This window comes from Fusarium flagelliforme, assembly GCF_020744385.1.
Source record: "Fusarium flagelliforme strain FIESC 12 MPI-CAGE-AA-0113 chromosome Unknown B0J16scaffold_4, whole genome shotgun sequence".
NCBI lineage: Eukaryota > Fungi > Ascomycota > Sordariomycetes > Hypocreales > Nectriaceae > Fusarium > Fusarium flagelliforme.
The window spans coordinates 3127219-3154309 of record NW_025763506.1 but is presented as its reverse complement, the minus strand read 5'-3'; the positions used below and the strand labels follow the sequence as shown (position 1 = coordinate 3154309).

The 27091-nt window shown below is 49.4% G+C and overlaps 10 protein-coding genes across 10 annotated transcripts; 4 read left to right on the top strand and 6 right to left on the bottom strand.

Moving 5' to 3' along the window:
- The first annotated feature begins 524 nt into the window (after positions 1 to 524).
- B0J16DRAFT_414948 (uncharacterized protein) lies at positions 525 to 2614 on the top strand. Its single transcript, XM_046133482.1, has 5 exons — positions 525 to 883; positions 1024 to 1419; positions 1470 to 1931; positions 1982 to 2138; positions 2187 to 2614. The coding sequence occupies exons 1-5, from the start codon at positions 866 to 868 to the stop codon at positions 2474 to 2476; spliced, it is 1323 nt and encodes a 440-aa protein (XP_045983253.1). The 5' UTR covers positions 525 to 865; the 3' UTR covers positions 2477 to 2614.
- Positions 2615 to 3433, bottom strand: B0J16DRAFT_342170 (uncharacterized protein). Its single transcript, XM_046127879.1, has one exon. The coding sequence runs from the start codon at positions 3295 to 3297 to the stop codon at positions 3004 to 3006; it is 294 nt and encodes a 97-aa protein (XP_045983252.1). The 5' UTR covers positions 3298 to 3433; the 3' UTR covers positions 2615 to 3003.
- Positions 3434 to 5599: 2166 nt separating this feature from the next.
- On the bottom strand, positions 5600 to 6365 carry B0J16DRAFT_137517 (uncharacterized protein). The gene is made up of 2 exons (XM_046121836.1): positions 6323 to 6365; positions 5600 to 6160 (listed from the first exon to the last, which is right to left on the bottom strand). Exon 2 carries the CDS (start codon positions 6010 to 6012, stop codon positions 5692 to 5694), a length of 321 nt encoding a protein of 106 aa, XP_045983251.1. The 5' UTR covers positions 6013 to 6160; positions 6323 to 6365; the 3' UTR covers positions 5600 to 5691.
- Positions 6366 to 11956: 5591 nt separating this feature from the next.
- B0J16DRAFT_137440 (uncharacterized protein) lies at positions 11957 to 13656 on the top strand. The gene is made up of 3 exons (XM_046121835.1): positions 11957 to 12514; positions 12562 to 12701; positions 12752 to 13656. The coding sequence occupies exons 1-3, from the start codon at positions 12064 to 12066 to the stop codon at positions 13475 to 13477; spliced, it is 1317 nt and encodes a 438-aa protein (XP_045983250.1). The 5' UTR covers positions 11957 to 12063; the 3' UTR covers positions 13478 to 13656.
- Positions 13657 to 15026: 1370 nt separating this feature from the next.
- On the top strand, positions 15027 to 15723 carry B0J16DRAFT_384665 (thioredoxin-like protein; the record flags this gene model as incomplete). Its single annotated transcript, XM_046131443.1, has 2 exons — positions 15027 to 15189; positions 15239 to 15723. The coding sequence occupies 2 exons, from the start codon at positions 15027 to 15029 to the stop codon at positions 15721 to 15723; spliced, it is 648 nt and encodes a 215-aa protein (XP_045983249.1).
- Positions 15724 to 15816: 93 nt separating this feature from the next.
- B0J16DRAFT_287369 (uncharacterized protein) lies at positions 15817 to 17331 on the bottom strand. Its single transcript, XM_046124132.1, has 2 exons — positions 17264 to 17331; positions 15817 to 17199 (listed from the first exon to the last, which is right to left on the bottom strand). The coding sequence occupies exon 2, from the start codon at positions 16977 to 16979 to the stop codon at positions 16062 to 16064; it is 918 nt and encodes a 305-aa protein (XP_045983248.1). The 5' UTR covers positions 16980 to 17199; positions 17264 to 17331; the 3' UTR covers positions 15817 to 16061.
- An 898-nt stretch (positions 17332 to 18229) lies between these two features.
- B0J16DRAFT_384663 (cytochrome b5-like heme/steroid binding domain-containing protein) lies at positions 18230 to 18787 on the bottom strand (the record flags this gene model as incomplete). The annotated part of the gene is made up of 3 exons (XM_046131442.1): positions 18230 to 18403; positions 18465 to 18591; positions 18669 to 18787. The coding sequence occupies 3 exons, from the start codon at positions 18785 to 18787 to the stop codon at positions 18230 to 18232; spliced, it is 420 nt and encodes a 139-aa protein (XP_045983247.1).
- A 2185-nt stretch (positions 18788 to 20972) lies between these two features.
- On the bottom strand, positions 20973 to 22372 carry B0J16DRAFT_137378 (F-actin-capping protein subunit alpha). Its single transcript, XM_046121834.1, has 7 exons — positions 22166 to 22372; positions 22088 to 22106; positions 21909 to 22027; positions 21760 to 21849; positions 21651 to 21703; positions 21462 to 21599; positions 20973 to 21412 (listed from the first exon to the last, which is right to left on the bottom strand). The coding sequence occupies exons 1-7, from the start codon at positions 22217 to 22219 to the stop codon at positions 21064 to 21066; spliced, it is 822 nt and encodes a 273-aa protein (XP_045983246.1). The 5' UTR covers positions 22220 to 22372; the 3' UTR covers positions 20973 to 21063.
- A 144-nt stretch (positions 22373 to 22516) lies between these two features.
- On the bottom strand, positions 22517 to 24203 carry B0J16DRAFT_287361 (thiamine diphosphate-binding protein). The gene is made up of 2 exons (XM_046124131.1): positions 22843 to 24203; positions 22517 to 22788 (listed from the first exon to the last, which is right to left on the bottom strand). Exons 1-2 carry the CDS (start codon positions 24017 to 24019, stop codon positions 22751 to 22753), a joined length of 1215 nt encoding a protein of 404 aa, XP_045983245.1. The 5' UTR covers positions 24020 to 24203; the 3' UTR covers positions 22517 to 22750.
- A 42-nt stretch (positions 24204 to 24245) lies between these two features.
- Positions 24246 to 26814, top strand: B0J16DRAFT_287358 (glycoside hydrolase superfamily). Its single transcript, XM_046124130.1, has 2 exons — positions 24246 to 24921; positions 24975 to 26814. The coding sequence occupies exons 1-2, from the start codon at positions 24432 to 24434 to the stop codon at positions 26579 to 26581; spliced, it is 2097 nt and encodes a 698-aa protein (XP_045983244.1). The 5' UTR covers positions 24246 to 24431; the 3' UTR covers positions 26582 to 26814.
- Positions 26815 to 27091: the final 277 nt, after the last annotated feature.

The following is a 27091-nucleotide window of genomic DNA, read 5'->3' as shown; positions in this document are numbered from 1 at the left end:
CGGCCGGGACTCGGAGAGCGGCAGGTCTAGGGTAAGCAGAGTTAAGGTGAGAATTGTCCACATAATTATATTGTATCAAGAGTCGCGTTATTGCTGAAGGATGGGTATAGTTACCTGTTATGGTCTCTCGTAATAGATCAGGGGATATCTTCCACAGAAGGATCATTATAGTCTATCACAAATCGCCATGGTAACGGTAACAGGAACTTGAATCGCAGTGAACCAGCAGCTCATGAAACAGCGACCATCAGCTTCCATATGCTTGCTTGGATGTATGGTGTCTTACCAATGAATAGCATCCATCACGAAACCATCCATTAGTTTGACGTCTGTTTACAGCCTATCAAAAGCCTTGTCCAACTTTAATTGAAGCTACCATGTACAATATCCCCTTTTCGGTAGACCCTGCTGGGCCCTGAAAGCTGGAGGTGACAAAGTGACGACAGTCACCCCACCGAAACTGGCAAGAGCCCCGCGTCACGGCCCGCGACCAAGTAACCAACCCCACTATCCCTTCTTCAGTCACGGCAGTAGCGAGCAGGTATGCGCCTGACTACTCCGTACTCCATTAGCTACCAACCTTACCTGCCTCGTCGAATAGTTTCTTGTAACCCACAAGAAACAACTCTACCTGAAGTTGGTTCTCCAAGAACGTAATTATCGCCTAGATTTGCGTCTGAAGCTACGACTGTGTCGTCTCGCTCTTGGCTAACCCCACATTCCTCGGTCTATCATCATCCATCAAACACCTGAGCTACCAAGAGCTATCGTGCCACCTGAGATAACATCAACCTGACAGCGTTGAGACCGATATCGCACGGGCAACGACACAATTGAATTTAGACTTTGGGCAATATAGTTCGCTATGAGCGTGTTCGCAACAGTAAGTGCACTCTATCCCGCTCCCGTATCTACGCGGAGCCATATAGCTGAGACGTTACTCATTGGTAACTCATATGAGCTATTTATATGCTTCTGGACCACTTTCAATACCCAAATATGGTATGACTAACATTTACATAGAAAAAGCCATTTTCGGCTGTGACTGTGACAGTCGAAAACCTCACCTCCGAGGCATATGAAGAGGAAGATCTCAGTGGCATCCCTGAGCTCGTGGAAGTCATCACCTTGCAGGCTACTGGCCCCACTGAAGCAGCTCGCGCTATTCGAAAGAAGTTGAAATATGGAAATGTCCATCGCCAAATCCGTGCATTAGTTCTCCTCGATGGTCTTATCCAGAATGCCGGAGAGAGGTTCCAGCGCACATTCGTTGATGAGCCCTTGCTTGAGCGCCTGCGTGTTTGCGGCACTTCTGACCTATCTGATGTGGCCGTGAGGAACAAATGCAGAGAGCTCTTCCGCTCGTGGTCGCAGTATGCTGGAAGACCAGGGCTCGACAGTCTTTCGCGACTTCATAGGGTGAGTAACGACTGCTGCAAACTCCGTTGGTCATATGCTCATTATACCAGGAACTTCCCAAAAGGAAGCAAGCTGTCACTCAAGAGCGATCAAAAGTTCTCAAAGAGACGGAAGATAACCCGTTCGTCGATGACGAACAAGAGGCTGCGGCAAAGGCTGCCCGTGATGCACGGAACGCCTCGGGCCCGTCAAGCTCAACCCCGACGTCCGGTCCAGCATTTGGCCATGCGCCTTCCAAATCTTCGTCCGGGACCAGTTCATTCTTTGGGGGTTCTAAGGATAAGAAGAAGGATAAAGACAAGGATAAAGCCAAGGGGAAGCGAAAGCCTTTCAACCTCGAGGCTGAAAAGGATCAGATGAAATCTGTCATCGCTGACTCCTCTATAGCAGCCACAAATTTGATGAATTCGCTTCAAAGCGTTAACCGCGAAGTTGAGCGCATTTCAGAGAACCAAGCCGCTGTGGAGCGATTCGAAGCCTGTAAGCTTCTGAGACGAAAAGTGTTGCGTTATGTCAGTTATCTTGAGAACTTGTTTTCGGTAACCAAGCTAATCGTTATCAGGTCCATCACGTCGAAGAAGAGCAGTGGCTAGGAGGGCTGCTTCATGCTAATGATGAGCTTGTTCACGCTCTCATGTCATTCGAGCAATTCGACCGGTCTATCGATGCGGATAGTGACTCTGATGACGAACTTGCTGAGCAAGCTCACCTGTACCGGAGTACGTATTCGCGTCCTTTCTATGCGGGTTCCAACTGACTCTTTCCAGTGGCCACGATCAAAGGCAAGGAAGCCATGGCTAAAGCAGCGGCCCAATCACCAACCTCCTCACAACCCCCAGACCTGTCCGAGTTGAGCATCTCCCCTTCTCCCGCCCATGCAGCTCCTCCCCGTCCTCCCACAATGTCAAAGCCTCACTCAAACCCGCCTCCCCAACCCCCGCGACCAGCAGCGATTTCTATTTCACATTCACAAGATGAAGAAGAAGATGATGATCCATTTGGAGACTCGCATGCACTCGATACGCCCTCACATGAACGTGAGCAGCCTCGATGGTGAGGGTTAGGAGGTTCAAGGCGACATATGTAGCTTGTAGAGCTGCGGGTGATCATGTAGTAAAAAACAACTTAGCACTGGCCAGTACTGCTACAAGAAGATGTTTACCTATGGCACTGCGTCACCATTGAAATCATCTGCACTTGATACATTCGTCTTACAATTCCTAACCGGGCTTTGAATACACCTCAACAGCGATATATGTGGGGTGGGCCCCTAGAACTGTGATCATTCAATATTGGAACCACGCAACTCAAACAACAGACTTCAGTATATTTGTTGACAATGTCTAGTTGTCACTCTCATCCATACTCATGTCAATACTTTGCTCATGTTCGTGGTCGTCTATCTTGTCGGTGGGTAGAGTGCAAGCAGTGGGCATCATTGAAAAGATGATTTTGACGAGCTAAGCGCCAGAAAACCCCACGCATAATGTGGCTGGACGAAGGGTCCATCAATTTCAGGTCGCTCATCTTACCGTATATGAATGACAGGACATCGAGTCAGTTAATCCGCTTGGTGCTGAATCCTCAGATTATCGCGGGTCTTATCGCCCCGAGATGTCCCAGACCGCCTTCGATCAATACACGGTCTGATACGGCGGTGTCGATGTCGGTGTCGCACTGCACACTCCCCAGATGTACTCTGATAGGCACTACGTAGTCTATACTATACAACCGCGTGCAGCTAATATGCATGAATGCGTGGAGTACAGGACCGTTAATCTCCACGCTGCAAGCAATGATGCGCAATCTACAATGTTTCGTTTGCTTTGTAGATCTTGCGGTCAGCAAAGCAAAAAAGACTATCTCAATACAGTACATACTACACCATTACTGCAAGTACCGCACAAGAGTTAGTAGTTCCCGGTATCCGTACCGCGTGGGCAAAAAGCAAAGGAAAAAGAAAAAGTTTCCGAGACAGGCCTGTTTAGGTTGTGACAGCTCCGATCGAAAATAGTCTGGCTACAGTACCTACCTATGTATGTACAGCCCAAAGACGGGCACTTGCACCCACGTTTAATTGCTTGTGCTTGATCTGCGCAACATGTCATGATCCTGACCGAATGTTGGCCGTTTGTGCCTGTATTGGGTCAGAGATTGCCCAAGTACTATGTACAGTAGTACTATACGAGGCAAAGCACCTAGGTAGGGACGACCAGGTACACAGATCTGTCTGTCAAAGATTGCCGGGATTGCGGCGGGTCTTGTTCGCGTTGCATTGGTCGGGCATGGCGGTATGAACATATAGTAGCTACCTAGGTAGGTAGGTATGGTATCCGTAGAGTCGAGTCTGGGTGACCTAATCACTGCGGACGCGAGAGAGCATCGACAATGATTAACTGCCGCATCAGAGCTGACATCGAGATGGCGTGTTCCTGAACAGCTGGCCGAAGCTTTATTGATCGACATGCCCGTCTCGCTTGTTGAAAGCGCTGCGAACAGGGCAGCTCGCTTTCTGATACATATACATACATGAATGACATTGGTACTGGGTAGTCAACAAAAGTAAAGCTCAGAACTCGTGTGGAACGATTCTGTGAGCTGTCCTAGGTACAAACGCAACATCAGCATGGGGCAGACCATTCTCTGGTTGCGTTGTCGTTGTGCGGTCCTGCGTACCTAGGTACCTTACAGAGTCCAATGTGAGCGCAAGTAAACGGCGAAAGTGGAGGCTGAGACACCCATTCTGTTTGGCACCACAAATGCGGGAACGCGCAGGTGGGTGTCTGTCTGTCCCTAAAACCGCGTCGACGGCAATCTCAGCCCGGACCACCCAGAAGAGTCCACTTAGACTGGTCGTGGAGTATGTAGAGTAATTAATTAGGTACCTAGAGAGGCTGCAGGAGATTACTGTACTTTACAGTAGTCGTTAGCAGCCCTGACAACACAAGTCCACATGATCATTCAGGAGCAGCTTCTTGTGTTGAGTTGACTACCAGCCACTCTCACTTTCAGTCTCGAAGCAGTCCCCACCTCACCGGAGCTTAGTGTGAAGCGATACGGATACAGACCATCGTGACCGAGTTCGAAGTTGGTCGCTAGCAAGTTCCTTCAAGCTTCTAGCGTCGTATCCGGGGAATATGATGACAGATCAACGTTAATTGCGAAAGAAGCAAAGGTTGGTACAGTACAGTACTGACTGATTGACATCAAACGAAAGTCCTCGTGGCAGCCATAGGCCAAAGACATCCCTGCATTGGCCCTGCATTGGTGTGCTGTTGGTCTACAGTAGTTTTGGTCCATGGAGGGGAAAGGGAAAGTCAAAGTCAATGCATTCAATGCATTCAGCCCTGAAAGAGTCCCGTCCAACGTCACCCTTTGACCTCCGCTACTCCACTGCTTCTGGAAGCCTTCCATCATTTGTTTCATCCTCTGTACCTGGCGCACGTTCCAAGGCTCAGGGCTCTTGATGCATTCCAGGGCCCCCCTGGGCGGACACAGCACATCGGCCAAACTCCCGGCTGGTGTTGATAATGGCTGGCACTGAAGAGAGAATAAAGATCGCGCTCTGGAAAAAGTTTGACCGCAGGCGCTCATCAATATGCTGAGCCGTGTCTAGCACCCGCATTGCATGACCTAGGTTGTTAATTCGACATACTGTACTTTTGGTGTAACACTGAAACCATCTGACTGTTGGCCGTTGGTTGTCGGCTATTACATCCTCTTATTCACAGTAAATTGTCGATCATCGGACAGACAGTTCTAACTAACACTCGCCCCACGACCCAAGTTTAGATTTCGAGTCATTGCACGGTTGCGCCGCCGTAACATGAAAAGCTTTGATACGATCGACCAAAGAACACAGCGATGGATTTGCGACACCCGAAAGCCTTGACCAGTTGTGTTTCTCGGCCATATGCGGTTCATCATGATGCCTTTCCAAGTCCTTTGTTTCAAGTAGAAGTCGCGCTTCATCTTCGGCGGACAACTGAACAAAGATGTTTCCAAGACGGCGCGTTTCCCAAGTTAACCAAGCCGATGCGTCTTAACATATTCAACGCAGAGAGAATATTCCTCTTGTCATCTTTCATGCACAACCATCTTAGTCATTGACTGCGATTCTCGAAACCAAAATAAGATATGAGCCACCTGCGCTAAGACGGAGAATATAGTGTCAAACTGTTTCATCAATGCTTCGAGTCTGTCAAGGTCAGCGTCCGAGCACAAGGCACAAGAATAATTCGTACAGCCGCCAAGCTTTTCGCATTTAATCCTTCAAGCCACCAGCCATCTTGGGGTCGGTGCATCGCCTTCCCCGAAAATGGCGTACGGATGGCGGGACGAACGGACTGGAATGGAGTTGCTGCTGACAGCTTTCCAGCAAAACTCCATCTCATCTAATAATAAGTGACATGAAAGAGGCCTTGCTGATACTACACTATAGCACCAAAGAGGGGTGCCTTCGCTAACATATTTGAACCTCAACGATGGTATGTGCGCAACATTTCTGTGAGGGCTCTGTGAGTTTTGCCAGCATATTTTGTTTGCTCGGCTGTTCATCCATGCCTCAGCAAACAAGACAAACCCAAGCCACATGTATGGCGTACCACCACCCAAGACGTGTAAGAGCAGTTCGCCCCTCACTTGTCACCCTCGAGTTGCCTTTGTTAGAATGCTTCTTTGTGCATACGTAGCCTATAGCGAAGCAATACTCGGCCAATATAACCAGCAGCCTAAGGCAGACCTAGACCAGTCTGCGTTAACTTAAATTGGATATGAATGGAGGTTATGTTGGCTCTTGGTGTGACATGATCCTTTCTACATGTGAGTGTCGTAAGATAGTATAAGTAATAAAGGCCTCATCTGATTTCTTGAACTTGACTCGAGCTTCGATACCCCCACGTACCTCGGACACGATTATCCAGCTCGTAAGGCTGTCATCTGTAAATGTAGGGTGGGCTCAGCAACAAGCGGAAGAGCAGACGAAGGCTCGAAAGACAATCGAGAAGGACCCGTGTCGGAGCCGCAGAGTGTCTATGCGTGGGTGTTGTAGAACTGCAATTATCACATAACTCTCTCTTCGAGTATACAGTGGTAGATGGCTTCACTGAAGTCGCTTCAGAACGGTCCTTGAGGCATAGTTATAGCCTCGGGGCATTTGATGCATGCGTACGGGCGAGGTTTATTTGCATTTTGGTTGCGCCATATGTCATTAGCGAGCGATCTCTAAAGAGTTGCCATTCATACCAGTCTCCCCACCAAAGCGTAGTTTCGAGCGGGTAGTGCGCCATGGCTGCACAGCGACGCTTTCTCAAACTTCTCAAACTTCTCGAAAGCCGCCAGAACAAATAGAACTGATCCATGCTCCTGCAGCACGGGGCAGTTGAAGATGGGGCCCCGGGAGCATGGGGCCAGGGCCAGGGCGGTCGGTACAGCGCTCTTACGTATGTCTCAAGTCAGAGAGTCACACGAGACAATATCCATATCATGAATAGGTAGGCAATAATTGATTGATACCTGGTTAAATAGAAAGCTTGGTTGGCTATTGACTTGCCTGCCAGTCATCGAATGTGACTTTATCTCATGCAGGGGACAATTCTAAGGTAGGTACCTACCTAGGTACCTAGGTACTAAAGAAAGAGGGGTGAAGTGACAGTACTTGGGCGGGCAGGCAATGGAAGGTGGGATGGAGGGGAGGCTAGAGGGCAGGTCCAGGATGAAATGCTGATGGATCGAAATGAGAAAGTTGCATCGAAGGACGGAAAGAAGCTCAATGGAAGAAACGACATGGTCTTGGGCGCAACGCTACGCTCGGACTTGCATTGTCACACAGACGCTAGATCCGCCTTTGCATTACCATTGTTCCAGAAGGTTTCTCGAAACCTTCCTCGGTGAGCTAGTGTCATTTCCGAATTGGTAATGATTCCATGATAGCCCTGGCTAGTAACCACATTCAGCCAACCAAAGGCCAGCAGCTGATATTAGTCCCTGTCGTCCTGTCGCGTTTAATACCCAAACTTGTTAGTGTCTTCTGAATCCGACCTTTACCTTTTCCCCCTCTCCCATCTACCTATCTGTTCATACACCCCTTTTCAAATTAAATCAATCCATCTCAACACCAACCGCTCATCAGCGTCATGGTGGATCTTGCTCGACCTCTGGCACCGACCGGGCTAATAGTTTTAATAAGTTAAATCATACATAATGTCTTGTCTTTAATTGTTGAGCGGTATATGCGCCTGTATTTGCTTGCATTGTCAACGCCGCACTTGCGGGGACGAGAACATGTAGGCATCTGGAAGATGGCGGCTGCAACAACGAAGCCATTTCCGAAACTAAGGCGGTGTAAGTTCAATTCTATCGCCTTCTGAAGGTAAATCCATTATGATGCATCTAAATTCTAAAAAACTGTCAGGTACCGACGAATCAGGCCCACCTCAGCCCACTACCTAGGTATCTACACCAAGTACGGTAAGTATCTTAATACACAGTGCAGGGTTGCTGACTCCAACGCCGGGGAGCGCCCAGACCATCCGCTTCGTATCCGATTGGGCACATAGTCACTGGGACGACCTCCAACCCAGGAACAGCAAACATCCCATGAGCGACAGCCTCATGCGCATTGCATGCATTGACAGCCTAGTCAAGCTACGAACTATCGCAGGGAAAGAGCGGAATAAGAAGTGACACCGCCTTCACCGAACCATAGAGAGAAGGATAATGGATGTGATATGCAGTTAACCTAGGGGCAGGCAGTCTTTGTTCACATCAGTCAAGGGAGGGCGCTATTGACTGCAACGAAGAACGGACAAAGAAAAGTCATGGGTGCCAATCAACTTACAACGCCAGGTGATCAGATATTGAAATTGCATCACGTCAAAGTCTCCTACGGATACAGCTTCAGGCAACGCTTTGCAAGATATCGGACGGTCCTGAATCGCTTTCACCGAAATTCAGAATAACGCATGGCTGGAGGTTGATTAGCGTCAATCAGCAACCCAGCACTTTTTGTCGCCTATAGCGCAGGAAACGATCATCAACAAAACGCTGCCAAGGGGGAGGTGGATTCTTGTGTGAGGCAAGCCACACTAGGTCTCAAGTAGTGGACAGGACAACGCGACACCGCCAGTGAGTTTGATGGGTCATGAGCACTGAAATCTTCTGGAAGCCGGGCAGCCAGATCTGCCATCCCTAAACAACAGCCACCACTAAGTTAGCCCGCGCCCAACATCATCCAGCGTCCAGCTCTGAGCAGCCCTGACCGTGCCCAAATTGACGGGACCCGTTTTAAATCCCCTAGGAACAGACCTGGGTTATTTTGAGGGGCGCACACGCACAGTCGCAGGGTACAGGGAAGATTCATGACGTCGGGCTTGGCAAGTAGGGGTAAGCAGGGGAGACTGATGCGTTGTACATTGATTGCAGCCAGGGATTCGTTTTGGGGTTGAACATCAAACAACGGGAGCTGGGTCAGAGAGAGGTCTGTTCACGATCCCGAAGAAGAGAAACAACGACAACGCCTAGAAACAAGCAAACAGAGGAGGATGGTTTGCATATACGGGACACAGCATCTCATTGCATAGCCGACATGTCTGATATTGTACATGGGCACAGTACAAGCTTAATTACTATACAACCCTGCTCCCTACCCTATCTTTATTATGTACTTATGTATGTGCTCTATTCATGATGACCCCGTTGTTTGAATACACGAGTTTGACGAAAGGGGAGGTGATGGGGCGTCCACTCGCAACTCACGACAAACACAGCATGATGTGTCGGCGGCCCAACTGGCATAATGCAACAGGAGCGAACGATACGATCAACGTCTGAGGATCACTCCGGCCGACAAGGAATGCCTGTCTTTGAGATGCCCGTTCATTCCCAGCAGCGATCCCGTTTTTCCACGACAGATGAAGAGGACTGCAGCATGGTTCCAATCAGCATCACGAGTGGCCTGGTCCAATGTTATGTTGTTCAGGGACGCTTCCAAGCCAGTCGTTGACAGCCTAATGGGTTGTTACTGGTAGCATGGGCGGCGCCCTCGGGGAATACCCTGTATCGACGCTGCACTGTAGATATGCACTGTATGCTGTACACTGGATATCCATGGGCTTGCCCAATCAGTATAGTACATCGTAAAGTTGCAGCAGCATGACGGGAGCCATCTCTTCCGAAAGCCAGGGCTCCCGTTCGCCTGGTACTGGCACTGGTGCTGGTACAGTGGATGATCTTTTCTTTCGTTTCTTTTTTTTCCCCCTGGCCATGGTGGGTAGGTTCCAGGTCGTTGGAACCATCGTTATCCCGGATAGGACAATAGAATATCTGCCGTCCTCTGAATTTTGTCTACTCTGGAAGTATTGCCATTTCTTTGAAAGATAGTGAAGACCACGTCACCACGATAGTTGGAGGCGGAACTGGAGTTCTAGCCCTGGACTCGCTGTTTGTGACGTCTGTTGCATGCCCATCCTGGCTGGTGTGCGGTACCCCATCCCATCCCATCAATGCCGGACTCTCAGCTGTTCGCCTTATTGTGCTAAATAAAATTATAGCACTCCCTTAGTGGGTTGGACTCAATCAGAGGCCCTGTCCTATCCGTCCTCAGCTCGCGTTTGCCGTGACATGAAACCCTTCATTTTGCACTTCCTCCACTGTCGCAGCTCGTCGATCCCTCGATCATTGCTCTCCCGCCGCATCGTGTCTCGAGTTTTTGCCAGCCCCCGTCCTGTGCTTCGATCCATGTCACGGTGCCTTTCGTGAGATCTGGTGCACAGAGCCAACTTGCTTGCGCGATCCAGTTCAAACGAAACCCTCGACGCAACGGTACTCGGCAAGGAAAAAGAAAGGAAAGGGAGAAAGAAAAAAGAAAACAAAGACGGGGACGGGAACTATACCAAAACCACAAGGGTCGACTCAACTCGACCGTGATCTTTTGATTAACAGGTTCCCAGACACTCACCTGTCGGGCAATTAATGAAATATCTTGCCTCCAACCAAACAGAAATCCAGATATCCAATTCTTTACCCGCCTGCATACGTCCGTATGATAACACTATGTTAAAATTATCCCATCTTCTTTGTTTGAAACTTCCAACAAGATTCGGTGACTCGTCCAAATTGCGACAACCCATCTAACTTGACTTCACCTGCACTACTGTTTCCATTCTCTCATCCCATTGAATCTATTTCTGGCTCTTTTCTCTTAGATCAGGTCTGAGAGGTCTTGGCTATGCTTCACTCTTGTATTCTGCCAATCCCTGTTTTTTGCCCTACTCTCTACTTTTAATATGGCCCCTCATGCGGTAGTCGCGCTCAATGGGCTGAAGTGAACTGAATTGGAAGCGTTGGGTTGGTTTTTTCTTGCGCGGTGGCCGCTATGCTGAGCTGAGTCTGAGTCTGCGCTCCATTTCCATTCCCGCTACTCTGCGCTACCGCTATTCACGCCCTCACCTAGGTCTGTTCCTTTGCCTCCCCTGTCGCTAGGTATGGATCCCTGCCTAAGGTAGCCCGGTTGGGAGTGCACTCTTTTCCAGACCCCCCTCCCCAAAATGGAATCCACTCTCACTTCCCATTCACACGCCCGGAACTGCCTTGTCACGTCCCGCCATAGGGACCCGTCCTGGAAGTTGACATAAAGACTTGGTCCCTACCTGGCCCTCAATCATCGCATCGACTCTCTTGGTCTATTTTATCTATCACGTTCCCATTCACGTTCCCGTCTTTCGTTGTGTTGTATTCCTCCTGAGCTTCCTGGTCTCGGACGATTGATATCAACTTCTGTCTACCCTTGCCTGCCTAATCACATCCTATCCTCTGTTTATAAACATCTCTCCCCCGACAGCGCTGCTGACCTCTTTACGGTACCTGCATCTAGATCATTGGCCTGTGAACAGACCACCTCCTGATCCCTTCCTCGACTACATCAACCGTCCCGCGCCTCTTGAGCCGCTGCGAAGTGTAGATTTGACTTCAACTTGACATTAACGAGAGTTTTTGTTCCGTTGTATTTTCAAACTCTTGACCGCCCGATCGACAGAGCCTTACTTTGTGGAGGGTACAAGGGGAAAAAATTTGACTTTTTTTAATTTTTTTGCCTAACCCCTGTGGCTGTACTATCTATCACCTTACAACCTTGCGCGTTTCGCCCCGGCACGTCACTCAGACTCCGATTCACTCGCAAAAGAATATCGTCGACAACGTATTACTGTCGCCGGTCGACCTCATTCCTCCGTCCGATATCTCGTCGAAAAGCGGTCTGAAAGATTTCACGTCCAATCTCGGTGCGATCATACACGTCATTTGTTAACGCGGAAAGGTGAGTCGCATATTTGTCTACATGGCCCTTGATCCTTGAGTGGATCTTGCATACAGGCAACATCATCCCTCGGAGACTGGTTAGACCGGCCGAAGGGCCCTGGCAGTCGTTGAACCATCTGCCGGTCGCTCGGGACGATGTTGTTGGTGCAGATACTCAGTGTCAAACAGGTCGCTTTTCCCTACTATCAGAACCAAGCCACTGACCATGCATTTTCTAGTCATCATCAGCTTGACCGCCTTCTTGTCGTGACCCGTCACTTGTGAGCGCCCTCGCACATCCTTTCCCAAACGCGCCACGTCTTCAGCTGGCATTCCATACCCATATTGAAGATGAGCGGCATGCGATCACCAGCTCCTACGGAGGTTATGGACATCACCAACATGCTCAATAAGAAAGGTCAAATGCAACAACTTACATCCGGTCTCCTCGATCATCACCAATACCAACACTCCTTCGTTAAGCACGAACCCGGTATGGAGCGATCCGCTTCTCCTCATGGCTCCGAGCACTCGCAGTACTCCAACCCCCACAGCATCGCACGAGCCTACCCGTCGCCATCCACGATGCAAGCGCCGATGCACATCCCGAACCCTATGCCCACCGCCATGGGTCTCGCTGGCTACCCCGAGATGCCCAACATGGGCGGCATGCCTCACATGCACATGCAGCACATGCCTCAACAGCAACACCAAGCTCCTCCCCCTCAACAGCCCATCAAGGCCTACCCATGCAGCACATGCGGAAAAGGATTCGCGCGACGCAGCGATCTTGCTCGTCATGGTAAGTAAATAAGGCAGAAATGCAAGAATAGCGCTAACATCATCTAGAACGCATCCACAGTGGTGTTCGACCTCACGTTTGCGACTGGCCTGGCTGTGGAAAGCAGTTCATCCAACGATCTGCCCTGACTGTCCATCAACGAGTCCACACAGGTGAGAAGCCTCATCATTGTGAGACTTGCGCCAAGGTTAGTACCATGAAGCCCTCCTATCTCGTACTGTTACTAACCCAATCTAGCCTTTCAGTGACAGCAGCTCTCTTGCTCGCCACCGCAGGACACACTCTGGAAAGCGCCCCTACAAGTGCCCTTACGCCGATTGCCAGAAGACATTCACTCGTCGAACTACTCTCACCCGTCACCAGAACCACCACAGCGGCACAATTGAGGAGGCTGCCGCGGCGACCGCTGCCGCGCTGGCTGCGTCGAAGACCAAGGGAATGTCGCAAGCTCGATCTGACAGCGACCACATGTCCAACCACGGTTCTCCTATGACAACTCCTTCTCCCAGCCAGCGAACAATGTCCATGTCGCCTAGTGTCGATCTCTCGGGCGCGAACAGCATTCCCCGCCACCCCGGTGACTTCCAGTACCTTCAGCAGACTGGATCCTTGCCCATGCACATGCGTGTTGGAAGCCCTACATCTACCTCATCTGGTGGCTACAATATGATGCGACCTACATCGCACCCGACCAGCTATGGCCCTCCTCCTACTCTGGAACCCAACTTGGATAACAGCCAGGGTACTCCCAGCAGCAATGGTGGCAGCCCTCACATGGCCAACGTTGGCTGGCAATCACCTTCGCACATGGCTTCGCCTTCGCAGAACAGCGCCAGCTATGTGTATCCCGATCCTGCGGATGCCTACCCTACCAACCCTGCCATGAACCAGATGTACTACGGTGCCGCTACGCATATGCGTCGACCTCAGAGCACTGAGCCTGGACTGGTGCATATGGCTTAGTTGGACCATACGCCAGAATCTACTCCCGAGTAATGCTTTGAGGCTATCTTCGCGATCCAAAAACGAGTTCATTGATACCCTGTATTATTGACATCGTGCCTGATGTGGGCACTCAGATTATGCCGGCGTTTTTGCCTTTTGGAACGGATCCTCACACTACCGAAGCCTGCCGCAACTGACGCCAAATTGTGTGCTTGTCTTCATCTAATACTCCTCGCATATCCCACTACTACACCACACCGCTCTACGACTCCTACGCAGTTCGCTCCTAGATGGAGCATGTTTGTTATGGAATATTGATTTCTGCATCGTTTTCTGCTTTTATTGATTCCCCTTTCCCGTGCGTTATGATGCTTTTTCATTTCCTTTGCTCAAGTATCAAATAGACTGGGGGCGGCACTCTTATGACGATGGACAGGACATTGTCTGCATGATGCAAACATAGGGAGGGAGTTACACCGGAATGATCATTTGCTGCTTTTCCATTTCTGACACCAGAGGCGAAAAGACAGCAGGCATGGGAAGCACAAGACGCTGGCCTGTTTGTGTAATTATTATCAACTACGTTAGACTTGGGATCGGGGCTGGGAGCCAACATATAGACTTGACTTTTATGCGATGAACAGATTACATACCCATAAAAAAAACGACCTTCACGTTATGACCTACCTTTGAGTGATACGAAGATTTACAGAATTGATAGTGATTGCCAGTAGTAGTCAATAACTCTCATTTAGAACTCACCGCTCAGATGAGTTATCGAATCGTACTCTGTGCAATATGTCTAGGTACCTAGGCCGCTCAACTGAGCCGCACGAGGAGAGAAGGGACCTTGTGTTCCACTCCGCAGCAGGATCGACTAATCGCCCATTGTCTAAATCCATCCCGTCTCAGCCCTTCAACCCATCATGACGTCTTTCTGCGAAGGGCAAAAAAGCCACAAACACGCGGCTGAACGAGTCTAGACCTTTAAGAAAGATCTCCGTCAAGCTAAAATATACGAAACCACGCCATTTTCCCAAACGGCACTTCAAATGCAAATGTCACGCATCTTTAATCCCCGGTAGCTCGTTTTTCGGAGCGAGACCACCCCGCACGAAGCGATTTTCTGATTATTCATCGCAGACATATTCAATATTCAAGGACAGGCCTCGATGGGCGGGGAGCATGCTCGGCACTGCGAATCGTGCAGCATTCTATGTTGCTTTCGCTTATTTTCACTATATTGAATGGCTTGACATAATGGGTAGTGTATGGCTGGGCGTGCTCCGAGCCGCCCTGGTCCTAGGAAGATGAGAAATGATGCCCCAGAGGACAGAGGAGAACAGCGAGGTGAAGGAGAAGCCGTATTCTCTAATATATCTCACAGCGCACGGGAATAGAAAGAGTCAGCTTGTTCCTTCGGGTCTACAGTGACTGCTTCTTAGATCGTGAGGGTGTTCATTGTGATTATACATTGGGTTATTGATAACACCACTCGTTCAACCCGACTACAAGCAGATCATCCTCTTTCTCTCTCTCTCTCTCTCTTGCTTCTTGTTTCGACAAGATGATTGTGAACATTGTCATGCACGGGGACATTCTCTGTCCGTGGTGTTTTCTACAGAAGAGAAGTCTCGAAGAAGCCATGGAACGCTACCAAGCGCTTCACCCTGAGGTGGAGTTCGATGTCGTCTGGAAACCATTCCTTCTCTATCCTACGCTTCGAAAAGGTGTGTCACATTACTCTACAGGTTCGAACCAACTAATATATACCCAAAGGCGACAAACGAGCTCTCTACGAAAAGATCATGTCCCCAGAGAAACTTCGACTCTTTACCTCCCGCCTTCAAACAGCTGGTTCTCGCTACGGCATTTCCTTCTCTGTGACTGGCACTACCGGATCCTCACAGCCCGCCCACCGTCTTGTAGCCCTAGCGTTGCAGGCTCATGGGACAAGGGCTCAGTCCGCGGTCCTCGATGCTTTATTCCAAGGCCACTTTGAGCATGGAGAGGACATCACAAACGAATCGTGGTTGATGTACGTTGGCAGGACAGAGGGGCAACTCGATGACACTGAAATGAGAGCGGCATTGCTGGGACCAGAGGCCGGTAAGGCACTGGAGCAAGAAGTCAGGAGTGCCGCAGTCGGAGGTGTAGAAGCTGTGCCATGTGTCACGGTACAAAACAGATTTCGAGTTGGAGGATACCAAGATTCAGATATTTTTGAAGAATTGTTTGAAAAGGTCCGGCGAGAAAAAAGGTGAATGCAAATGAGTATGAAGGTTAGGTAGGCAAGGGCATATACCAGAGATATAGTGCTTTGGGCTGTTATACACGATGCAAAAGAGGCAACAGGATTTGATATTCAAATGATGTTATTGATTCGATGCATTAATATGCCGCTAAAGTAATTTGCTGCTTCCACGTCTATCCGTCTCTGTCCGTCTTATAATGCCTTGTCTTTTTGATTTGGCCATATTGTAGTAGGTGCTCCCAACGCCGATAGGTAAAAAAGAGAGAGAGAAAAAAAAAAAAGACCCGTCCCTCAAGTCTTGGACTCGTTCACCAAACGCCTTGAAACATAAACTCAATACACGCAATTCTATCGGCGCATACCGCTGTAGTCCTGCATAAGATGCGCCATGTGAACGTTGGTAGCCTTTCCGATCCTGTTGCCCTTGCGCCTTTTCTGCACCTTAGGCTTGTTGGCCTGTCCCTCCTTGGCCTTGCGCGGGTCTTCACTCGTAGGCTTCTGTCCAACGCTGGTGAGCTTGCGGTGCATTTCGTCGATAGGCGGCAGCTGAACACGCTGCCACATAGATTGAAACTCTGGCTGTACCCTATGGTGGAGAGATGCATCGTTGGGCCATACGTATCGTGGGAGGTTGTCCTTCTTCGTGCGCACCACCAAGATCTTATATTCGCGCTCCAGGGCTGAGATTGTATCCTCGCAGTCGGGCCAGCCGTCTTTGAGATCCTTGACTGACACACCTGAAGCATCTGTCTTTGCTTGGAGATGGCCCAGAAGGGTTGTTGCGTTTTTGACTCCTGGAATGATAGGACGATGGGCATAGCTGCCTGTTTTCCAGGTCTGTTCACTCAAGTTCGCATCGGGCTTCCAATCGACACGAGGATGGCCTCGCAATCCCTCAGCCAACTGGCGCTTATGCTCTTCATCGTAACCTCTCAAGCTCAAATGATCGATAATTTCTGTAATGCTCTTTGAATCGCCCTTCTTCTTTAGGTATTCAACAGCAAAGGTCATTTGTGTCTTGACCTCAGCACCGTAGCCTGTGAGTTGTGGTTGTGAGTAGGGGACCTCAGGCGCGGCATCTCGCTTTCGCTTGGTAGTAGGAGTATTAGGATCGGAAGCCGCTGAGGGAGAAGGCGATGGAGGAGCGAGAGAAGATGGAACAGCAAGGGACGATGCCTTGTTGGTCGATGGATTCGATATCTTTGTTGCGGCAGAGGAGAGGGTGCCTCTAAAGGCGTTCGCCTGCTTTTCAAGGTAGGACGACATGATTGACGCAGGATAAAAAAGAGTGGAATCTGCCTGTATATAGATAGGTAGAGGAGAAGAAGCAGGCGATTATTTGTAGTTGACTTCGCGCCAAGGAGAGACGGCGGAACAAAGGAATAAGGAAAATGGAAAGAAAGAGGTTCGAGGTCAGATTTGATTGAAGTTGGAGGATTGACGTTGTTCCGGAGGCTGCGAAGAGCGACCTGGTGAGGCTGATGTGCTGCTTGAGGTCAGTGCCCGTGCCCGTGCCCGTGGCGCTGTGCTGTGTTGCGGCAGGTACGTACCGTATTAGAGCAGATCAACCCGCAATGGTAGTAGGTGCCTCGAGATAATATGGATGTGAGTGTATATGTGCAGGAGTTTACTTTGATCTATCATTCTAATGGGGGCTACCAGGTATTAAATAGAATATTGATCAGGCACAAGTTATTAAGTTTGGTTATTAGACCATGACTCACTTAATAATTTTAATTATAATTCTGACCAAAGGCTTGATTTCATCTTTAAACTGAGTTTATTTGTACTTGGGTTTTCAACCTGGGCGTCTCAATCGCAGCCTGAAAGCTGTCTTGTGACAGGGCCGAGAGTTTATATTCTAGGTGCACATGTCCTTTTGTGGAAGACAGAAAAAGGATATGGATTCGCTTTTGACTTTTTACGAGACTTGAAAGCTCAATGCTGGGCATGTCGGCCGACTAGGAGCGAGAGGCAGAAGACAAGCAAGTAGATGGTCATGGCCGTGTCGTCAATTAAAACAGTGATATATATTTACTTTAGATGTCGTCTCCTTTGTTGAAAACATGTCCCAATCCCGTGCAACACCGTTCTCCATTTCATGATTGCACATAGTTATGCCTCAGTAAATGGGTTTCCATCCCCGGCTTAGTATTGGATGCGATCCTCATCTCTTCGGTCGCAAGTCCCAGTAGTTCCCCAACAAATAAAAGCAAGGGACCGAAAAACCGGGATATATGAGTTCGGTTCAGGAGAAGAGCCCGCTCATTGTACTCATCCATCCTTCCATCCAAGATGTCCAAGTCGGGATAAGCTAAGCTGCCTTTTAAGTCGTTGTAGTTGCGCGCCCACCGTCTATCGCCGACCGGCCTCTTCTCTTCAGGCCAAAAGAAAACTCCCCAATGCAATTATTGGTCAATCACCCGTAGACCTGCATTGATGCCGTAATAAAAACACAAAAGAAGCTCCTTTTTTATATCCTCTATCCCTCATGCAATGCGATTGAGGCGAGGCGTTTATGCGGAGCCCTGAGCCTCGTTCTGCTTCTGGAGGTAGTTGTAGCCCATGTAGGCGGCGAACCCAACAGCGACAACAAGAGCGTAAGAGGTCAAGCTGGAGCCAGCGGGATCGGACTTGCCGCTACCTTGGTTTGAGTTGGCGATCTGGCGCTTGGGGCCCGCCTCACCAGGCTAAGAGTGACACATGTTAGCTACTGATCCTGTATATTGGAGACCCGACTTTGTTACTTACCAGGCGCTTGAGCTCACCGACGAGGAGACCGTCGAGGACCTCTCGGGCCTCGTCACTATGGCCAACATCCTCGAAAGCCTCGGTGGCGTCCTGACCAGCGACATCGAGCATAACCTCCTCACCACCGCTACTTTATGTCAGTATGCCATATGTTTGACTGCGCAATGCAACGAGGCGCAAAAGTGGGAGAAAGAGACAACGTACGGGTGCTCGTCGAGGAACTTGGTGCAGTCGTAGACCTTATCGTGAACAACCATGTAGATGTCGCTGCTGGTGTTGTGCTCAGCAACATCCTGCATGGTGAACTCCTTTGTCGCGGACATGATTGCGGTGTTGGTTGTGGTTTGGCGGTCGTTGAGAGAAGGAAGTTAGAGTTGATCGAGGTCTTGTCGAGAGGTATTGTCGCACGAACAGGTGGTAGGGTAGAAGTTGACAAGTGGAAGAGAAGAAGAAGAAGAAGAAAGGAGGAAGAAAGTCACAGGTGAGAGACGGAACTTTAGTCTAGCATGGAAGGCGGGCTAAATTAATTTAGGTCCCCTGTTCTAGGTGGCCTTCTGGAGATTTGGCGGCGGCCAGCTCTTGCGTTGAGGGGCAGAAGGGACAGGGATCCAGTTAAAGAGGCCAGAAAGTCTACTGTACTGGAATCACTGTTGAGATAGTACATGATCCACACGAATGCTGTGTACTGGATACCTTAGTACCTACTTGGTCGCTTGGAGGCGTCTTGTCTTTTGTACCTATTGTCTTTGTCTTCCTCGGAAGTGCATCGGAAACAAAAACCGATGAACGGCAGCCACATTCATTGGATTGTAGGTCATATCTAGGCACTTTAGTACGGTAGGTCCAAAGGTTTTCTAGGCGAGAATTCTGCATAATCACACCAATCCAAGCAATACATAATCTATCTACCTTTCCTCAACAATGGCCACGTAGGTCTTTCATGATAGAATTCTCAATGCTCGTCCATCTTTTCTTACTCGACGGGAGTTCCTGGTACGATCCGGCCAGCTAACATCCGACCCCCATCCGCTGCAAGGCCCCATCAGTGGGAGGGTTTCTTGACCAATCAAAGGGGTCAAAATTACCGTTATTCTACTGTGATTCGTCTGTTCTGTTGAACCCCAGCCTTACCAAGCTAAGTAACTTGTACGGCTGCTCGCTGTTTAGGCCCATGAAAGAGCCGCGGGCTAGCGTTGGCAATGAGTGGTCAATTCACTTTCCGTTCACATTGTTCGCTATATCTTTTCACTGATTGCACATACGAATACGGCGCCATCTGTCCTTGCCCCGGGTCGGAACCACACCGTCATTTCCATTCATTGAAGCATGGAATATTTGCATAAATGATAAAGAGATGTCGGATGTTTTATGATTCTTGATTGAAGTTAACGAATACTTAGCTACCTAATGAATGCCCCGGGGAGAAAGAAAGCACCGAACTCATGATCTGCGACTTCGGCAGATTTGTTCGCTGTATTTTCCCTCTCCGAGCCCGATAACTCTGTACATACGGATAGACCAATCTATCATCTTCCCCGCATCTCAAAGCACTGCCCACGAACAATTAATCTTAGGCCATACCTAAAACACGGACCTATCCTCCGTCTACCGCGCGGGGTCGGTCATGTCATCAGTTCTAATTCTGACCCTGAGGCCTGAGGTGACTTGGACTCTGATTCATAGGTACCTTGGTATTCACAAGCCTCAGGGAGGAAATTGCCTCTTTAAGCCAATTCAAGCGGGACATCCCTCATGACAAAGAGTAAAAAAGATAGCCGGATAATATGCCGACCTGCTCATGACCGACCCGAGGATCATGATGACTGTGGTACTCTTCCCACACTGACATTCTGATTCCAAAGTTGCCTTGTCACTCGTCATACCTGTAACCTACCAATACCAACATCAGCAGCAGCACCCGGTGCAGATACCGATTCCCGGGATCCCGAGGGAGAAATCTCATACACTTTCCCTGTTGTGGTTTATCATCTTATGTATCATGCAAGATAGTCAAATACGCCAGAAAAATGGGTTTCTCCCAAAACTTTCTGTTATCTGTCATGGCTATGAACTCTAAAGCTAAAGTCAAGAGTGATAATCTCAGACCGTCTTGGTAACACTACGCCGCACAATCCCAAGTGCCTCCTTATACATATCTTCAGTTTGAGTCTTCCAAGGCCAACAACTTTTATCATACAGCTTTACTGCTAGCAGCATCAAATGATCGGTCATGTTTGCCCGATGCCGTCGTTTAGAACATCTTTGCTCACTAGCATGACAAAACGGTTTGGTAACTGCAAATCGTGCATGAAGCTAGAAGCATTCTTTGTGTTTCTACCCGACATGCCCAGGATTGGATGCTTAGCAGTTTATAGAGTAACACTATGGTTTGACCAACATCACCCAAAGGCCCTTTGATTATCGAGATAATCAACTGCCGAGCCTACGCACTATGGAGGCTCGTATCCTTAATTCAACCACCAAGACTAGGTAGGCCATGCCGTTCGAGCTAGACTATACATCAATCCTTCACATTTACTCTACGCGTCCCCTTGCCCAAGTCTATCTTTCAAATTCATGCGCTACTAAAAATCATGCTTTATCGCCTCGAGCTGCCGCCGCCAATATCCTGGCCTAGGCGGTAGCTTGTCACGCGGTCCCACTCGATCTTCTGTCTCGTTACGGGCAGTTGTCGTCGCAGACCCTTGAACGCGCCTTCACTGAGGCTCACGAAGCCCTTGTTCAGCTCCTCCTGGTACTTCTTCTCTGTTGTCGAGATCTCCCTAACGATGCCCGCGCCGTTGACGGAGGGGATGGTGCTGGAAACAGGCTTATTGGTCAGGAGACGAACGTTTCCGTCCTCGTAGTAGTGAACATCAACCTTGAGAGAACCCTCGAGAGCTCCGGATGAAGGGTCCAGGATGTAGAGCGACCGCCAGCGTCCGTTCCTGTGATGCATTAGCTTCAGCTGTTATCGGTTGGCCTGATAGAGTTTACCAGAAGTTGTTAGGGCTGTATTTGTTGCCTACAATAACGATGGCAATCTTGGAGTCCGACTCAATGGGGTAGACGCCGTGCGCGGCGTTAGCAAAGTGCTCATCGACGTAAGAGCCGAGGCTTTTGAGGATGGATTTCCTGCCATAGTATCAGTGTTGTGCATCATATATTCAAGTCGAGTCAACTTACACAAGGTCCGCTTGAGCTCCCTCCAACACGTGGCTCTGAACAGCACTAGCTTTCTGTTCACTTGTCAGGGGCTTATTTCCATCCATCCATGCAATCGTAATCAGCTTACCTGCGTGGTATGGTCGAAGGCAAAGCTGGAAGAGCTCTCAACATCGTAGTATCGGCCGTCCCCGAGGGAGTTGTGAGAGCTAATAATGACCTATTGCGCCTTATCAGTCCTCGGACCTCTTGAATTGTCTTTATCTGCTTGTCACCCACTGGTTGGCTGCTGCCAGGCAGTTTCACCGTAACAAACTGCTCCTCATTGTACTTTTCGAAGGCGGGTCCGAGGCTGTTAACGATATCGGGGTTGGAGTCGAGGGTCAGCGACTTGATATCTGAAGAGTCCGCGTCAGTATTATGCATGTCTATGCAACGGTGTCTTGGTCAACGGATACCTGCGATAACGTCGGCAAGCTGTATATCCATCCGTTAGCTGATGACGGCCCAGAGGAGCCAACGACCTAGAGACGTACCTCTCCCGGAGGAGCTCCCTCTACGAAGGAAGAAACTGTTTCGAGATCGGACATTTTGTAGAGAGGTTTAATGCGCCGCGAACAAATACCAAGCGCAAGCGACGTGACGTGACGGGGTACGTATGGCGTTTGAGGCTCACAGCGTGGAGTTCTTGAGGTACTGCATGGGCCACAATCAAGGGGAGGCGGGGCTGTATAGGTAGCTTGGGTGGAGCAATGATGCTGGATTGGATGGATGTTAGTGGGGTGCATATAAGCACCTCCATTTACTTAACAATGAGCATATCATAGTACATAGACTACAGTACATCCGATCTCGAACATGGCACTTGACGAGCAGTTCTTGTTATAGACACTTTTGCTGTTATTCGATTCTAAGCTTATTCTGTAACTGAGGCCGCCTAGGTAGATAACAAGCACCACTGGGGGGTTCATACACCATATCAGCATTCCAAACTTGGTTATGTTCGTTTTAAAGAATTGTATTAATAAATCGAGTCTCTAATCTGTAGAGCTCTATTCATTTGCCATGACATGCCTCATTCCTCATGCCTCCACTTGCTAGGTATCTATTTCTACACTGGCTCAGTAATCCAACAGCCTCTTGATATTATCATAAATTCCTAGAGGGGTTCGGTCAGCTTGGGTCATCCAGGGCATTCTCTTTAGTCACTTACTCGCAACATCGGGAAGGTTAAACCTTTCGTATAGGAGGGGTTGGTGGATGCTCCATCCTGCAACCCGGGCAACGGGTGCCTCCAATCTCAAGAAGGTGTCGTGGTCCTCTTGAATAGTAGCGGCAACTTCAGCACCAATACCTGCGTTTACCATAGCCTCGTGGACAACCATAACTCGGCCTGTCTTACGGACACTCTGGAGAACAGTCTGCTTATCCCATGGGTATAAAGTTCGCAGATCTATCAACTCAATGGAAACGCCTAGGTCCTGCTCTGCTTGCTTGATAGCGTTGTAGCAAAGGTACAAAGGTTGACCATAGGAGACAATAGTGACATCCTTGCCCTCCTTCAGAATTTCGGCCTTTGATAATGGGAGTTCGTATGATCCGGTGGGTACTTGTTCAACAGCCGCGCGGTATAGGATCTTGGGTTCCATGAAAACGCAGGGGTCGTTGCTACGGATAGCTGCCAAGAGAAGACCTTTGGCTTGGGCCGGTGACCTTGGCATTATAACCTTCAGTCCAGGAATATGTGTAAACAAACTCTCGGGAGATTGTGAATGGTAGAGAGCACCATGACCGACACCACCGCAGGGCATTCGAACAGTTAAGCCACCAACACTGCGGCCGCAGGATCCATCGCGATACCTGAACTTGGCTGCCTCGTTAACCAATTGGTCAAATGCTGGGTAGACATAGTCGGCAAACTGAATCTCGGCAATAGGCCGCATGCCCTCCGCAGCAAGACCAATACCAAAACCCATAATGCCTTGTTCTGTAAGAGGAGTGTTGAATACTCTCTCGGCGCCATGGGTTTCAGCCAAGTTCATAGTACATCTGAAGACACCGCCAAATGCGACATCCTCTCCGAAAATGACAACGGATTCGTCCTCGGCAAGAGAAATACCCATAGCATCGTTTATGGCCTGGAATAGATTCATCTTCTTTGTCGGGCCATTACGAATATTCTCAGGAAGCTCCTTGTGACTTAGAGCTGTCTGAGAGCTATGCGCGAGGAGGGGCGTCGTGCCGTAGTCGACTGGCAGGTTTAGCCTGGCATTGGGGGGATGTGTCGAGTAACTTCGTCGTCCTACAGGCAAGGCAAGTGAGAGTCGAGCAGTCGACGGAGAGTTGACGACGTGCGCCCTCTTGAACTGGTGGATAACACGGTGCTTCATGGCGATAGTTGGGCAATGTTCACAGGTTGGAGTCAATGGCAGAAGGTGGACGACAATAAATTCAATTCGAACGGCATAACACTGCAGTAGCAGCCGGAAATGCAGCAGGCCGTTATACCTTAGATATCCAAAGCCAACCGAAGGGGGCTTATTGATTGTGTTCCTCGGTGAAGGTGATGTCAAGCTCGGCTTGCTGCGGGTTCCCCGGGAGCTGGCGGCTTTTATCGCATGCCAATGCCGTAGATGCGACTGATAAGATAAGAGATTGTTGTCCTGTCAACGGCACGCTAAACAAACAGGTTCTAGGTATGGCGTCACTTGGCAAGGTATCTCTCGACTAAAAGCACTGATCTTCGCTAAAATCTCATTCCTGTAGAGGTTGCATACCAGCCACACCGTTACAGGTCTCAAAATGCCTGCGCGAGACTCATCGCGACCTCCCCGCTCAAAACGACCTAGGGAACGAGACAGAGATGAAGATAGAGATAGAAGCCGACGACGAGATGGTCAACGAAAGAGGAAATCAGGATCGCGACGACCAGCTTCAGGGTCTGAGGACACTCGGGATAGAAGTTCGAGGACATTATCATCACACGCTTTAGCAGACCTCGAAAGAGAGAATGCGCGTCAAAAGAAACGAAGTGAACGCGCAAGTCGAGACTATAGAGACGAGTCCCGAAGACCAGAACGACGACGTGATGAACACCGAAGACGAGACCGAGATCCCGAGAAGCCGCGAACTCATGGCAAGAGCAAGAAGAAGAGAGTTGTGAGCGGAGCCGTTATGGAAGAGGGACAATCGAGGGCGCATCTAAGAGGCGGTGGGGGAAGCGTCGATACTATTGACAAGGAGAAGGACTTCTACCTATCAAAACCACCAAAGAAGAGCAAGAAGAAGCTCTGTAGGTTACCCTGGTGATCCAGCTACTGAATTTGTACTAATCTGTAACGTTAGGGATTGCGCTTGGTGTGAGCGCTGTCGTCCTGCTTATCATCATTGTGGTAGCAGTTGTTGTCAGCAAGAAGAAAGGCGGTGGAGGAGGCGGTGGCAGCAGCGATAGCTCAGACGATACAACCGAGGATACTTCAGATCTGGATGGGATGGACCGGTCAAAAATACCCGAGAAGTGGCGGAACACATATCTCGACCCCTGGACATGGAAATCAACAACCGACTTCAACCTCACATTCACGGACGAAATGGTTGGAGACCTGCCGATCATGGGTCTCTATGATGATTGGGATGACTCAGCTCAGGCCAATGAGAATGTGCCTCCGCTGAACAAGCCTTGGGGCTCTTATGGCAAAAAGCCTGCTCGTGGTGTATGCATTGGTGGATGGCTTTATCTGGAACCTTTCATCTCACCATCTCTTTTCAAATACGACACGAAGGAGGGCATCATCGATGAGTGGACACTATCCGAGAAACTAGGCTCTGAAGCAGGAAAGACACTGGAGAAACACTACGCATCATTCATCACGGAGCAAACCTTTAAGGACATACAAGCAGCAGGTCTGGATCACGTCCGTATTGGTTTCAACTACTGGGCCGTCGAGGTCTATGATGGCGATCCTTATGTGTACCGAACATCCTGGCGATACCTTCTGCGTGCCATCGAGTGGTGCCGCAAGTACGGATTACGAGTCAACCTGGACTTGCACGGTATTCCTGGCAGTCAAAACGGATGGAACCACAGTGGCCGATGGGGTTCTATAGGGTGGTTAGACGGAAAGGATGGCAGCGAGAATGCAAAGCGAGCGCTCGAGATTCACGAACGACTGTCCAAGTTCTTCGCCCAACCCCGCTACAAGAACATTATTACTCACTACGGTCTCGCCAACGAACCCCGAATGACGAGTCTGAAAACAAGCGATGTGGTCCAGTGGACAGAAGATGCATATAAGATTGTGCGCAAGAACGGTGTTAAAGCACTTGTGGTCTTTGGAGATGGATTTATGGGACTCGAAAACTGGCAGGGCTTGATGACTGGCTACGATGATATGGTCCTAGATGTCCATCAGTATGTCATCTTTAACGAGAACCAGATCGATTTCACACACAAGAAGAAGGTCGAGTATGCCTGCAAAGGCTGGACTGAGCAGGCCGAGATCAGCATGGACCGTTCCACGGGATACGGTCCTACCATCTTTGCCGAGTGGTCTCAAGCCGACACAGACTGCGCAAAGTTCCTTACTGGAGTTGGCTGGGGTACTCGCTGGGAGGGTACATACGATACAGGAAACAAGGACTCGTCCATCTTGGAGCCTCGATGTCCTACCAAGGACGACAAATGTTCCTGCCGCGGCGCCAATGCTGATCCTAGCGACTGGAGTGATGAGTATAAGAAGTTCCTCAAAATGTTTGCCGAAGCGCAAATGCACAGTTTCGAGAAGGGCTGGGGATGGTGGTACTGGACCTGGAAAACGGAGAATAACCATCAATGGAGTTACGAAGCGGGTCTTAAGGCTGGCGTGCTGCCCGAGAAGCCCTGGGATCGTGATTTCAACTGCGACAAGGACGTTCCCGACTTTGAGAAGATGGGCTTGCCAGAGTATCTTTAGAGACAAAGGGGTTTTATCACGGGTATACATACGGTAAGGATTATGGGCATATGTTTGTTTTTTGGCGTTGACGAATATTTGGGATTGATATATAGAGCAAGCATGTTCAGCCAGTATACAGAGGCTTTGATGAAGCGACTGATTGAATGTATTTATGGTCGAGGTATAGTAAATACATTGTTATATGGTAGATAGATAGATAATATGAACCAAGGAAACGAGTTTCTACGATGTATGATGCCTTGCATACCTCAGTAAGGAAGATGTAACTCCTGGAAGCAAACACCCACGTCACATACATCTACAGTACAGCATGTCTCATTTCTCATGAGCCGACCGACAACCGCCGATTGGGTGTTGGGAATAGCATGGATCTATGATGTGACCTGTTTTATGATTCGGTGAATAGTCGAGATAGCTCTGTCGATATATCCTGATGAGGCAAGACTTGGCTAAGATATAAGCCACTCATAGACAAGGACGAGGGTGGGAACTGCACTTCTACTGATA